This window comes from Pelophylax lessonae, assembly GCF_965119305.1.
Source record: "Pelophylax lessonae genome assembly, chromosome: 4".
In the NCBI taxonomy this organism is placed as follows: domain Eukaryota; kingdom Metazoa; phylum Chordata; class Amphibia; order Anura; family Ranidae; genus Pelophylax; species Pelophylax lessonae.
Window position 1 is genome coordinate 332149527 of NC_138771.1, and position 15935 is coordinate 332165461.

The following is a 15935-nucleotide window of genomic DNA, read 5'->3' on the forward strand; positions in this document are numbered from 1 at the left end:
ACTCTTTGCAAATTTGTCACAAATGTTTTCCAGAATAGTACAGCAGTTACCGTAACGTCTAATCTGTTTACATCAATAAGAGAATAGATATAAATGAATCTTTCAAATTACCATTTAAGGCACATCAGACATTTCACAAAAGCCGATATATTGTTATTACATGGTAACACATTTCCTTCAAAAATAGAGATGATGTATGTTTCACATTGATCTGGGGGCACTCATACTATTACACTTTTCTGTGTGACGTAACGGTTACAACAGCTGTACATTTCTTTGTGTTGCTCTGACCATATATCTTTTACACCTCACTAAAAGTAATGCAAGAGAACAGGTTATATTGCTGGGTGGTAAAAACAATATGTTTTCATGTTATTGTAAGAAAGTCATCCTATGGCTGCTTTGAGCATTGTGAACTCTTTTGTACCATTGTAACACAGGGTAGGCCCATGATAATATCTGTGCCCCAGTATCAATGCACTGAACCCTGGGAAAAAAACATTTGCTGAAATATGGGGCTTTTTTGTGGAACTGGAGGCAACATAAAAGGTAGTTACCAAAAATAGGCAACCAACCAGAATTTACCTTTGACTTTGAACACAGTAGTGAATGTGATTGGCTGCTATGGGATATATCTCCAGTTTTCCTACATCAGCCCTGTACTATGTCATGATGAAAATCTGCCTTCAAATGACTCTGATTAAGGATACTGGAAGGCACTACTACTATTTGCACTGAAACATTTATTAGCTGAAAATGGGCCTTGGGCGGTGAAATTCTAGTGTAGTGACACCCCTGAGTAAAGGCACCTCTCCAGCCATGTTGTCGGTGAGCTGGATGGCTCAGTAAGTGCACCCTGAACAATTGATTTACAACCTTGTGCTGGAGGTATCCCTTTATCAGCTGGCCATGAGTAAGGACACTGGCACATATTGTGCTACATCACCTTCATAAGTTTAACCTCGGCGCCAACACATAAAGCATGGATTCCTTTAAGGGATAATCCCTGATTTCACTCTATATTCAAATAAGTCCACACACCAAACATCCCCCGTAAAAAACGGTCAGACTCATTTAAGGACGGTACGTTTTGATGACATCTTTTATCACCCTTCGGCAGATGGGGCAACAGGCATTGACCTGCCTCTTCAGCTTAATTCCACAACTACTACACAGACACATGTGGCCGCAAGTGTAAATGACGGTTTCAACTTCATTGTCAAAGCAAACTGCGCATTCTCCATCTTTGCTCCCTTGAGGTTCTGGTGCAAACACAGGGGACACAGGAGGACTTAGGGGGGAACTAGGAGCAGTCACTGTAAAATAAAAGGAAACCATGTTTCAGAGTCTGACTTTAATACAGTACACCATAACAAAACAAAAAAAGTGCAATTTACTAACAGTGGGGTTGTTCTACTAAAACTGGAGAGCACAAAATCTGGTGCAGCTGTACATGGTAGCCAATCAGCTTCTAACTTCCCCTTGTTCAATTAAGCTTTGGCAATAAAACCTGGAAGCTGATTGGTTTCTATGCAGAGCTGCACCAGATTTTGCACTCTTTGGTTTTAGTAAATTAACCCCAGTGTGTTTCTACAGGGAGAGGCTGAAAAGCTAATACCCTACTGTTACAGCTGAATGCCGGGCCGTTCTGACAGCCAGAGCTTTGGCTTCTACCCATAATGTTTAAGCTTGCCTGCTCATATACCTCCTGCACATTCTTATTGGCCAGTGAGGCTATACAAGTAAAAAGAAAGATAAAAAAAAAAAAAAAAATATATATATATATATATATATATATATATATATATATATATATATATATATATAATACACAAAAACTATATGTCATATACAAGTTGTTTTTATTCAACATAACATTAAAACATCCAAAGTTTAAATGTGCAAAATGCATCAAGCATGTAAACGGTACAAATGATCAAATTATGCGTATGTATGTATGTATGTATGTATGTATGTATGTATGTATGTATGTATGTATGTATGTATGTATGTATGTATATTATATATATATACACACACACACACACACACACACACGCATACGTACATACATACATACATACATACACACACATACATACACACACACACACAGTAACAGTATAATATATATATATATATATATATCTATATATATAAAACTAACATATAACATAGTTGTTTGCTGTAGTCCACCCATCTTTACATGTTTCATCATTAGATACAGCTTCTTCGGGAGCTTTTTGTACTACTATGCCTTTCATCATATTCTTTTATTGGTTATCTGTAATGAATACCAATGTTCTTGCACTTAACTTGACTTTCTATGTTTCATCTTAATTTGGGATCTTGTAGTACAAAAATCTTCTGAAGAAGCCGTATCTAATGACGAAACATGTAGAGATGGATTGACTACAGCAAACAAGTATATGTAATTGTGTTGTTAATGTTTTTGATGCATTTTGCACATTTTAAACTTTGGACATTTTAATGTTATTTTGAAAAAAAAAAACAATGTGTATTTTATCTTTCACATAGGGGTTTTGGTTAGCACCTTAAAAATCCTATTTCATTCAGAAAATGTTAGGGCTATATAAGTGAAGATAACTATAGGTACTCTTTAGCATCAAATTATCTTGAATATATTATGGTCTGCAATGCTATAAAATTTCCCCCAAATATTTTATGAAAGTACTTTATCATCTAATTCAGTACATGAATCTCAAAACAGCCTCTGGTTTTACCATCAGTAACTATTGACCTATGTTGTGATGGACCACTGCTTTGGTAACACACACAAGGAAAGTGCAAACATGGTGGCTGAAAAGTGATCGACGCTATGTCCACTTCATACATACCCAAAGACGACTCTGAGGCTGAAGAGGAACGGTTCACACTGAAGGCCATATCTGAGTCACTGTCATACTGGGAGCCGCTAGGAGAACCAGATGGGGAGAGAACATTGGACTGTACAGTGCCTGGTGATAAGAAGACAAAATACGAACATCACACCACTGAGTAACAAAAACGGAAGACATTTTTTGACAGCCAAGTCAAAGTCAGAATACAGATGTGAAACTCCAAGTTTATTTAAATTAGAAATATTCAAAACTACTACATATATTAGATTAGAAGATTTTAGAAAAAAATAAAGCTTCTATTACTCTGAAAATAAAAATGCCTTCCTACGGCCTCGTTCACATGGGTGTACTTAGGCGTACCCCTAATGTGAGGGCCGTGTTTACATGTTTGGTATTTGTGCATCGCCATGCAGGATGCAGTGGCTGCATGGACACAGCTGCTACTCTCATTTTGACATATGTGCGGGTGTGTGCCCCTGGGATTACACTGTCTACATTTGGGGACACACACCTGCACCCACACGGATGTCATATTGGGAAAAGCATCTGTGTCCGTGCAGCCGTTGGGTTCCAACAGACATGAATGGGACTGCCTGAACTGGGGTGCACGGAGCAACTGTGCATCCCATGCTGGCAAACACTGCTCTTGCATGGGTGTACATTTAAGTATGCCCAATGAACGAGACCTGAGAACCGTTAAATGATTCTTGTTGAGAGCCAAATGGAAGAATGAGGTAAGTGCAGCCAACAGCCCAGTTGAACTATGAACGATAGATAGTCAACAGCCCCACAATATAACTTTTCAACCCCAAACTCTAGCCTACCCTTTAATCTTGTCCAAGTGTACAGGCTCCTTTCCTGCACTGAAAGAGCTTACACTGATTGCGCTGCACACTGATCTTCCCACAGTGTGCATTGGAAGCTGCAGCAGGTCAAATTGAGCCTGCCTCCTTTCCTGGATGGAGGACATCCATCATCATTGAACAATTCTTTCCCAACTGTCTCTGGCCTAACTCTTTCATTTACTGCATTTCAGTCATGGAGGCTCAGCATCACAAGTGGGCATTACTTAGGTCAGTGTGCATGTAAATACAGTCTGCCAAGGAATGCCCACTCCTTCAGACTAACATCCACTTATAAAGGCATTTTGATATTTACAAAACTCCTCTCAAGAACCAGCCCACTGCTTACATCAGGACTGAGGGTTATCGTGAGGAGTTCTGTGATATTTTTTCGAGGCCGTGTGCAGCCTCACACCAGCCATGGTCTGATTGTGTTGCATAGTAAAGCACAGAGACCCAGGAATGATGTCACAGGTTTAAAATAAGGTATGTTAGCATGTTGGTAAAGGAAAGTGTAACATGTGACGGTAAAATGTAAGCAGATTAAACTTCAGCTTTAATATAGGATAAAGCTGGGTTTGAACGGAGACCTGATGCAGTACCCAAGTACCTCTGCAGCAAGAGATCATTCAAAACAGCCATCTATTGCTCACTTTTAGGATAGAGAACTATTGAAATGACCTGTTTATGCAGGGGAGGACAAAGGAAGAGCTGGAAAAAAGGCAACAGGCACTCAAACTCAATTGCACGCACAATGTCAGTATCAAGATTTCCCAACAGAACATTGCCTGAAGCATCCCACTGCCTCCCCCGGCTTGCCCTCTTCCCATACTGCATCCTGATGCCATCTCTTCCCCAGGTAAGCGACGCACACACACTCGGCCATTCACTTGCTGTAAAAGAAAACCTGGTTTATCAGACCAGGCCACCTTCTTTCATTGCTTTGTGGTCCAATTCTGATGCCTACATGCCCATTGTAGGCACTTTTGGCTGTGGACACAGCTCAGCATGGGCACCCAGACCGGTCTGCTGTTACAGAGCCCCAGACACAAACAGAAATGCCCATTTTTTATGCTTTGAACACATCAGCTTCAGGGATAACATGTTTAATTGCCACCTAATATATCCTACTGACTTTCAGATGCCATTGTAACGGGATAATCAATGTTATTCACTTAACCTGTCAATGGCTGTAAAATTATGGCTGATTGGTGTACAGCAGCCTTCCTCAACCTTTTCAACACAGATGAACCCTTGAAATACATTTCTGGTCTCAGGGAACCCCTGCTAAAAATGAAAAATCTACAACTCATGACACATTAGTGTGACAGTCAGTGGGAAGAATGCTCCTTACTCTGGTCATCATTGGGAAGAATTACCCCCTAAAAGGAACAGAGGTGTCACTGGAAACTTATCTGAGAGGCAGAAATTGTCTATTGCTCAAGGAACCCCTAGCAACCTCAGGAGGAACCCTAGGGTTCCATAAAACCCTGGTGCACAGTATGTTCTGGGATTGTGAAATTGGAGGAAGCTTCTGCTGGATGAAAGTGGTATTTATGATATCCAAAGAGAATATTACTTATGTATCCAAATTAATATAAAGGTTTAAAAAATTACATTTTTTTAGTACTAAAGAAAGAACTTTTATTCCACATTTCCTATAAAAAGGGGTCGGGGGGGGGGGGGGGAATCATTTCCCATATAACATATTTAGTCTGTGAGTATTCCTTACATGGAATATGCTGGACACAGACACACACACACAGCAGCACTGATATCATGGCAGTTCCCACACTCTCTCTAAACCACAAGTTTCCTTTACACGCCTGTAGGAGACAACATCTGTCCAACGCACTATGCTACATCCCACACATAGAAATAGGCAGGATGCTAGACCAAACACGGAGCACGGGAACAGCATCTAGGTCTTGGGAAAATAAGTTCATCTCAGGCAGAAATCCAATTCCTGCTGTGTACTGCCCATTCCACTAAGACGTATGTGTCTTCTAATCACATGTATCCACAGACATAACCATCCCATAAATACAATTATAGCAAAATGTCCATGGGGTAAGAGCTCACGCCTCAAAAAAATGTATATGAATAGAAGTGCAAATTCCCATAAAGATCTTTCTAGGGGAATAAAGTGCTGGTGCTTTTTAAAAATGTAAAATTTGGTGCTTTATTCCACTTGGATTTGCACTCACCAAATGGACATGATCACATACCGCTAGTGCGGTCAATTGCACTTGTGGGGCATGTCACCTTTAAATTTCAGCTCCTCTTGAATTCGCTCAGCGCAACTTAGTAGTCCGGTAATGCAACTCAGGGAAATGAGGACAGAAAGACCACTAAGTACATAAGGTTTAAAATACACTCACTTGTTAAAGTGCTGATTTGACCTGGCACCTGGTGTGTACAGCATATATTCGTATGTATAGGATGCCGGCCATCCTCCTCCTGTGGTCAAAAGTGCGCCTCGAGTGCCCTTGGCAGTGAGATATATCACCAGTCGTATGGGACCACTAACGATTACATGGACTTTTCCTGTTTTGTTGTTGAGGATTGGTTGATCGTTCTTTTCAATTATTTGATTATTATTATTATTTTACAGGATTTATTTAGCGCTGACAGTTTATGCAGCGTTTTACAACATGAGGGTAGACAGTACAATTACATTACAATTTAATACAGTAGGAATCAGTGAGCCCTGCTCGCTAGAGCTTACAATCTAAAAGGGAGAATCAAGAGATACAAAAAGGTAATAACTGTGGAGGATGGGCTGATGGAGAAAATAAATGTACAGTTTTCTGGTGGGGGCCAGATAGGCTTCTCTGAAGAGATGGGTTTTCAGGGATCGTCTGAAAGTGGACAGACTGAGGTAGAGAGTTACAGAGTATGGTAGAGGCTCTGGAGAAGTCCTAAAGGCGAGCGTGGAATGAGGGGACAAGGGAACTAGAGAGCAGGAGGTCTTGAGAAGAACAAAGAACGATTTGGTTGGTATTTTGAGACTAGGTTAGTGATATAGCTGGAGGCAGAGTTGTGGATGGCCTTGTAAGTTATTTTTAGTATCTTGAATTTATTTCTTGGGTGAGCGGAAGGCAGTGGAGGGATCGGCAGAGAGGGGTAGCAGACACTGAGCAGTTTGTAAGGTGGATGAGCCCGGCAGCTGCATTCATGATGGACTAAAGGGGGGATAGCCAATGTAAAGGTAAGCCAATTAGAAGGGATTTGCAGTAGTCGAGGTGAGAGATGACCAGGGAGTGAATTAGAAGCTTTGTGGTGTCATTGGTTAGGAAGGGGCGTATCTTGGAGATGTTGCAGAGGTTGAGGCGGCAAGCTTTGGAATAAGAATAGATGTGGGGCCGAAAGGATAGTTCAGAGTCCACGATTACACCTAGAACTTTGGCATGGGGGGGCAGGTTGATAGTTGAGCCGTTGATCTTGGCAAGGAAATCAGGGGAAGAGGCACACGTGGAAGGAAATTTTATAAACTCAGTTTTGGATAGATTGAGTTTGAGGAAGTGGTGTGACATCCAGGCTGATATGTCTGTTAATAAGTTGGTGATGCGTGAGAAGTGAGCTGAGGGGTAGAAGAGAGACTTTGGTGTCAGCGGCATAAAAATGGAATTGAAAGCCATGGGAGGCAAACAACTGACCCAGGGAGGAGGTGTCAATTGAGAATAGGAGAGGTCCAATAACCGAACCTTGGGGGACCCCTACAATGAAAGAAAGAGGTGAGGAGGAAGTAGAGTTGTAAGTGACACTGAAGGTGCGGTGGGATAGGTAGAATAATTTGATTTTTGATTTGATGATTGCTTTTGTCACCACTCCAATAGTGAGACTTCTTTCTCAGGTACTCTTTATATTTCTCCCCCACATTGTATAAAGAGGAAACCACCAGAAATGTCACCTAAAAAATAAATATTAAGCAGTAGCAGGCAAGACAATCATTGTCCTGATACTAGTGTGAGATTACTGCTTATGATTGGAGTTTATGGAGGTGAAATTTCTGGTAGGATCCTCTTCAGACAGTGTAAAGGAGAAACAAAGGGTACCTGAGAAAGATGCCTCACAACTAGAGTGGTGACAAAAGCAATCCTCAAATAATTGGAAAGAACCATCAACCAATCATAAACAAAACAGGAAAAGTCCATGTAAACGTGAATGTAGTGTTCCTATATGGCTGCCGATATATCTTACTACCATGAGGACCTGAGCCGTACTTCTGAGCACAGAAAGAGTACGGCCGCCATCCTATGCACACAAACATATGCTGTACACAATGGCATTTTAACAAGTGAGTGTATTTAAAACCTTTTATTTAACACACGTACAGAGCAGTTTTCTCTTCCTCTCATCATTTACCTCTGACTAGTATTACTGGGATACAAAGTTGAGCTGAGCGAATTAAAGAGGAGTTGGAATTTAAAGGGGACATACCCAACAAGTGCAACTGATCACACTAGCGATAGGTGGTCATATCCATTTGGTGAATGCAAATCCACGTGGGCAGGGCCGGTGCTAGACTATTTTACGCCCTAGGCAATACCAGCTACTTGCACCCCCGCCCCGCAAAAAAATAAAATGGGAAGGGGTTAAAAACTCCTCTATGTCATACCCAGTGACCCTGATCTGATGGCTCCTCTAGGTTATGCTGTCATACCCAGTGACCCCCATATTCCTCCATGTCACACCTGGGGACCCTAATGTCCCTCTATGCCACACCAAGAGACCCCGATTATCCTCCATGTCACACCAGGGGCACTTGATGTTCCTCCATGTCATACCCAGAGACCCTGATGTTTTTCCCATGTCACACCTGGGGACCCTGATGTTCCTCCATGTCACACCTGGGGACCTCAGTCCCCCATGGCACACCCAGGGACCCCAATTCCTCATTGCACACCTGGTGCCCCCAAAACCCTGTTACACCCGGTGACCCCTATCCCCCATGGCACACGTGGTGACCCCGATTCCCTTTCAAACCAGGGAACCTCCATGTCACACCTAGGGACCCTGATTCCCTGTTCTGGGGACACTCACTGGGCGGTATGAAGAGAGTGGCCCGCACTCTGCCCTCCTTCACCATGATCCTGCTGATTCCTTCTTCTAGGATGCTCCTCTTCTGGACCACAGTGCTCACCACAGCTCCAACCGGCTCCTGGTGAAGGGAGAAGCAGCAGTCCGAGAACTCAGCATGTCCCTAATCCCATACCTCCTCAGACCATTTCGGTGCCTCGTCATTTCTGCTCCAGTAAAGGTGCCACCCTCCAGGGCCAAGCTTGGGGTCAGGTTCAGCTCTCCTCCGCTCCCTGCTTAATACCGACCCAGGGAAATGAACGGCTGCCCACCAGCTCAGTGCAGAGAAGCACTTTCTGCCCAGGGTTTACACCATTCAGCTCCAGCCAAAGAGGATCATCATGCAGGCAGCACTCCTGTGGGCTCCCTTCCTGCCTCTTGCCCCCCCCCCCCCCCAACAGTGGTGGAAAGCCAGGGCCTGGTAGTTCAGCCACTGCCCCAGACACCTGGCATCTTCCTCTGTCCATTCTTCCTCCTCCACTGCCGCCCCCTCCCCTCAGCTCACAAGGATCATTCACGATGGACAGAGAGTGCCAACTCATGGCTGCGCCCCTAGGTTGCAATGCGCCCTAGGCTGCTGCCTAGCTTGCCTAGTGGAAGCACCGGCCCTGCACGTGGGGCACTAAATGCACAAGTGGAATAAAGCACCAAATTCTACATTTTTAAAAAGCCCCAGTACTTTATTCACCTGGGAAGATCTTTTTGTGACTTTGAATTTTGCAGTTATATTAATATGAATTTGTTTGCATTTTTGTTTTTTTGATTGTGTAGCACATTGTTCAAGTTATCCTTTTTCACTACACTAGTTGATTTAGGAATTAGTGATGAATAATGCGACAAGTGCGATTTATTGTAAATTATTTCATCTACCGTGGTTGTGGCTATTGTCAGTTGTGGTCATGTGCACTGCTTTATGCACACTACACATCCTATAGTCCCTAGTCCATCCCAGGGGCGAGCAGGAGAGGGTGGCTACATTCCTACATGCTTTATGCACACTACACATCCTATAGTCCCTAGTCCATCCCAGGGGCAAGCAGGAGAGGGTGGCTATATTCCTACATGCAGTGGGACCATGAAAAATGAATGTAGGCACCTCTAACAGAAAGTATTAGAGTTAAATACTGTAATATCACTATAATATATATATATATATATATATATATATATATATATATATATATATATATATATATATATACACACACACATACACATATATATATACACAGGTATATAATGTTTTTTTGTTTAAAAATAACAAACATGTTATATTTACCTGCTCTGTGTAATGGTTTTGAACAGAGCAGCCCAGATCCCCCTCTTCTCGGGTCCCTCGCTCGCTCTCCTGGCCACTACCTCCTGCCCCCACAGGAAGCAGCTTGCTATGGGGGCACCCGAGCCGAGCCACAGCTCCCTGTGTTCATTCAGACATGGAGCCGTGGCTTGGCCCTGCCCCTCTCTCCCCTCATTGGCTCACTGACTTTGAATGATGGCAGCGAAAGCAAATGGCGCCTGCTGCTGTCTCAGCCAATGAGGAGGGAGAGTTTAACTTTTATTAATAAAAAAATGCAGACCGCAGTATGGAGCCTGCAGTGTGAATTTTTTACTGCATAGTGCTACAGAAAGCACTCCTGGATAGGAAAGACCCGACATAGGTGTGTGTGTGTAGAGGAAATGCAGCAGCATGGACAGCAAGCCCATACCCGTGCTTAATAATTCAGCCACCACATTCTCTGGAACTCTGGAGGACTGTTGAAATCACAGCTTTATGCCTAACAATGTGGTCTCCTGGCCAAGTTGATTTTTCTCCCCATGTATTCCTAGGTAGAATGTAGGACTGGGAAGGTGACAACCTTCCAGGTCCTACAACTCCAAAAAATCTCTGCTTGTTTACATCTTCCTGGATCCCCTCCTTGCTCAGAGGATAGAGATAAGAAATCAAATCCACTGCACAGTGAGCGGGTTGGAGGAAAAAAAAAAAAAAAAAGTGGATTTCAGAAGCTGAAATGCCAATCTAGGATATGAGCAATACCAGTGACACCTGTCTGTGCAGTTTGGCAGATGCCTAAATCAAATGTTTTTCTGTGCAGAATTAAAAATACTTTGGCAGGTAAAATTAAACCTATAATTTAAACTATATTAAGCTATTTGCCAGAGGTACAGTTTTAATTCTGCACAGGGGCTCTCCACTTTGTCCACCATTGCAATTGACATTCGTTTTTCAACCAACTAAAATCATACTAAAAGTGCCTATACTTTTATTTTCAATAATTGAGATCCAAAAAGCAGGAATTGTCAAGTCAAGGGGTACCTGAGGAAAACCATACATCAGCAGGCTAACATGTAGAGATATCTACTCACCCATAATTCTCAGCTGATTGACAATCCCATGGATAGAAAAGAATACCCAAAGTGGCTGTGAGGAGTCCACACACATGAGCATGCCCCGACTGTTTCCGTTGATGCCATGGTGGACCTCCCCGATGGGCGTAAATGAAAAGCTATGGATATCCCCATTGCCCATTGTGAACAAGCCTTGGTGTACAACCCAGTACTCCTTTCTGTCCAATAGGTACTCTGGGTTAGAGGGCAGATCATATGTCCGTAATGTGCTTGGATCGCAGGAAGTGATGCCAAATGATAACGAGCCATAATAAGGCAGTGGCAGCTGACCTGTCTCCACGAACAGGGTCTCGCCAATGTGCACTGGCCGCTCAGTGAACACTATCGTCCTGTGGCTCTCCTGCCAGTTAGTATATGCCACTGTTCGGTCTGGTGACAGGGTGATGTCAGCACCACGGGTCATATGAAAATGAAGCTCAGTGTCCAATATGGTGGGCATGGCCTGTGAACGCTGCCGCCTGTTTTGACAACAAGGGATGGCATGGTTGTCCGTTTGCGGAGGCATCCTGCTTAAGTTTAAGTTGGCAATCTTGGCCACCACCTGATTATTCTCCAGTTCATTATTGTTGAAGTTGGCAGAGTCATGGCTACTTTGGGGCAGACAGGTGCTCAGTCGGGGACTGCTCAGACGTCCTGGAGGCATGGTCTCTGCAAATGTGCTATCTGTGGGGGCAAATGGAACAGAATAATCGTTAGGGACAAATCAGTTTCAAAATATAAGATTATGTTCTAAATGACTAAGAGGAACACTGGCTGGAATATATACATTTCCCTGTATCGGAAGCGGCTATTGGAAGAGATGAAACAGATAAATAGAACAGCAATAACTATTATTATTTGTTTTTCTATTAGGTAAAATAAAACCTGAAAAGTTTGATAATATCTATCTTATCTTTGAGAATTCTCCATCCTCTAAACAAACTCTTTAGAAATATTTCTTTTTTTTTAACTGCATCACTTAAAACGGTCTGCCAAGGAAGCCATGTTGAATGACGACATTCACGAAAATGCAGCTGGAGCAAATCACCAGGACTGGGTAGAATATAATTATTATTTAAGGACTGCCTCATGTTAGGAAATTGTATTTATTTTTGGAAAGGCAAAATGCCAGCTTCTGTTACATGTAAACACAAAATAGATTTCGATATTCGCTCAGGCCTCAACTTGATGCTGCAGGCTATCATGCAGGAACACATATTCCTGGCATGCTTGGCCTGCAACCTGTGACTTTCCATTTGTAGCTGACTTCTAGATTCTGAGGGGCATTATATGCTGAAAGCTGAGCACCAGCTGGAGAGCTGCTATTTGCCTACTTCTGGCTTAGAGTGCTTGTCGTCGCAGCCAGGGACAGAAAACACAATACAAACTCCCATCCATTCTATTGTGATAAATGTGTGGGTGGCAGATGCAATGCAGCTGCCTCCTGTCACACGATAAGGTTGTGAAACCTTCTTTCCAGCCTGTAGCTACACCAGTTGAATATTTAGAAAGAATTGGAGTGGAAATATGAAATATTAATCAACAACGCATTGTGCATTGAACTCTGCATGCTGATCGGGGCTGCTGTTAGAAATCATGGGGCCCCATACAGCCTTTCCTGACGGAGCCCCCCCAGACAGATCGTCTGTTTTTCTTTGCATGCAAGTCATATATCAAAAATGAAGATTTTAGTAGTTACGAAAATTCTCGTATGTCAGAATAAAAATTTGGATGTGATATCATGTGTTGTAGTGTATTTGTATTGTATTTTCAATCAAAACCACTAATTAAAACGAAAATTGTACGATCTGGTATCGTACGAGAAACATTTTCAAGTTTGTCCGATGAATGGACTGCCGTGATCGGCTCTCGAAAGCTCTGTACTAAAGATCAATTTCGATTATAAAGTGGTATTTTTCATCCGATTTTCAGATCGTGTGTACAGGCCATTATTCTGTGGCACTGGTGATGTAGACAGTACCTCACAGGTGCTGCCTGAGAAGGCTACATCACCAGTGCCATCTAGGGAGATCTTGAGCATGCGCCACACTAGATCTGGAGCAGACTGTCATTGAACAATAACAAGCAGGGCCAAACCTAGCCCGCTGCACGCTCTGTATTATGTCCTATGAGCAGCAATTGTGCTAAATCTAGTACAGCACGATCAGCCAAGACGTCATCAGTGGGTGAGCACAAAATAAGAATGAAGGAGCTGGCTGCTAATTACATTTTTTTTTTTTATAATGGCGGCGTGGGTTTTCCATTGGCAGGGTTCACAGAACAGGCAAGTAACTATTGCCAATTGTATTGAACTTTAAATTACAATTTAATTGCTGTTGTTGTTTTTATTAAGAGGGGGGGGGGGGTTCTGCTTCAACACCATTTCTCACAACCAAATCATTCTATGAAACGCATGAATATTTTGGTTCTTAAAGGGATCTTCAAAAACATATAAAACATTTGTCGGACAAATGTCATACACATCTATGCAAGCTGCAATAATTTGCCCATAATAAATTCCTAGGATCGTCAGCGCCATCTAATGGCCAAAATGTAGTATATTTTCTCTTTCAGGTATTTCAGAAAACTATACATTTCAGCCACTAGATGGAGCAGACCATCATATAAATTAATCCATTACAAAAATTAAGGGCAAAATTCAGGCAGCCTGTACGAACCTGTGTGACATTCGTCTAACTAATGTTTTCTAAATCGACTTCTAGGTGTCCCCGCACAAGCTAGAGAACAATAGTTACAGGAACTTCATTTAGGTTTAACCCTAAAGTAATGAGCTGTAAAGCTTTTTTCTATTTATTTTTTATGCATCTCCTACATACAAATCTGGGCATCAAGCTTTCGTCATTTTGAATGCATACACAATTTTGATCCTATATATATTTGGTACCGTATAACTCCATAGTGTCATATTTTTTGTTTGATGGAAAAAGAGACAATATTGAGTTTCCGTGAAAAAGAAAAAGAAATGTTTTAGATAGGAATAAACATTTGCATAAAATTTTCGTTTCTCTGTGGTTTTGCATTGATGGAAACACCCAACTGTTTTTTTTTTTTTTCATTCTATCTCCAATGTTGGGAATGAATTAGAACTACAACAGGGAGACATTTAAAAAAAATATTTTCTATGCAGCCTCAACTTAGGAGTCTGTTGCTGAAACTTCAGTTAGGCGTTAAGTCAGGTGTCCCCAAACTACGGCCCACAGGCCACATCTGGCCCCCAGCTAGGGTCAGTGAGTGTATTCTCAATGTCCAATAAGTGAGGATTAAGGTCAGAAGAGGCTGCCTATGGTCTCCTCCTCTGATGTAAAGAGGGACTCCAATAGGGACCGTGATGTAAGGGGGGACTCTGATGGGGATTTTGTTCTTGGCCTGCGAATATATGCATAGCTCCCAACTGTACCCGATTTGAAACAAAGTCCCTCTTTCCCCTTTCTTCCTTATTTGTCCCTGATTTTGGTCTGATCTATATAGTTGTATATAAAATGCACTATTCGTCTTTCAAAAATGGTTTTGTAATAGGTGTCCCTCATTCCCATCTCAAAAATTCGGGAGATATGTATATGTAAAATATTCGATGTGGCCCTCTCACTGAAAGGCTTGGAGACCCCTGTTTTATGCTACAGAGTTCTGTAAATAAGGGACTTTTAACATCAGACTAGTTAAGAATAGACAGATCAATATGTAAAAGGAGCATAGGGCCCTGCCTGCTGGCTGTCAAAGATTATTTCATATTTGCTACATTTTTTTTAATTGTGTGTATATATATATATATATATATATATATATATATATATATATATATATATATATATATATATATATATGTTACTAAAAATATAAACATTACATTATTTTTAAGATATTTAAAGTAAAACGGATGTTCATAAAATGCCTGGAATTTTTTTTACACATTCAATGGTTAATTCCCATCTCCCTAAAAACTTAGTCACAATTCAGGGTGCAGACAATTCTTATAGGACCTAAAAATATATTTAAAAAATGATCATCGTTGGACATATGTGGGTGACCATGCAGATTTTCACCACATTTTCTGGACCTGCCCAAATATTAAAACTTTTTGGTTTGAGGTTGCTGGTTTCGTCACGCAGCTCACCACCGTTGTGAGTGTTGATGCACGTTTGCTTAGGCTGGTGGGCACATTGATCCCCCGTCGGGCTCTTAGGACCCTTGTCAGTCTGCTGCTTTTTTATGCCCGTAAGGCCATTACCTCGAAAGTGGAAGTTTAAGGAGGCCCCTAGCTTACAATTTTGGAAAATCCAGGTAAATAAGGTAATCCCCCTTTTTTAAACAACTTCTGAATCTCGTGGATGTTCTCAAAAGTTCAGCAAGGTGTGGGACTTCTGGATAGATTCTCCATCCATGGCCACATAGTATTTGATATTATAGTTATTGGGTGATTGCCTCCTGTATGATTTCAGGACAAAGGTGATCTGAGAAATCTCAGTGGTTATCTGGGGAAATAAATGTGACATATTCATTGATTGTAATGTGCTGAACCATTTTGGGGATAATACAGAGGCCCTTCCATTTTTCTTTATTTCAAAACTTATTTCTTTAGGTGAACTAAATTTCCACTGATTGTAATAAGGCTTACCTATAGGTACTGTAAATATCTCCTAAACTTGTACCGCATTACTGCATATTATGCCGATGATGTCAGCGGCGCATGCGCTCTGAAGAAAGGGCCACCCGTCCCATTTTTTCAGAGCCCCGTGCCGTGACCGGC

At 41.9% G+C, this 15935-nt stretch overlaps 1 protein-coding gene across 1 annotated transcript in view; it reads right to left on the reverse strand.

The window, feature by feature from the left end:
* Nucleotides 1-506: 506 nt before the first annotated feature.
* NEURL1B (neuralized E3 ubiquitin protein ligase 1B) overlaps nucleotides 507-15935 on the reverse strand; it is a 101819-nt gene continuing 86390 nt past the window's right edge. The window contains exons 3-5 of the mRNA XM_082255916.1: nucleotides 11150-11854; nucleotides 2859-2978; nucleotides 507-1316 (exon numbers count right to left, since the gene is read on the reverse strand). Coding sequence (XP_082112042.1) covers nucleotides 1075-1316; nucleotides 2859-2978; nucleotides 11150-11854 — 1067 coding nt within the window. The 3' untranslated portion in view covers nucleotides 507-1074. The remainder of the gene's footprint in view (nucleotides 1317-2858; nucleotides 2979-11149; nucleotides 11855-15935) is intronic.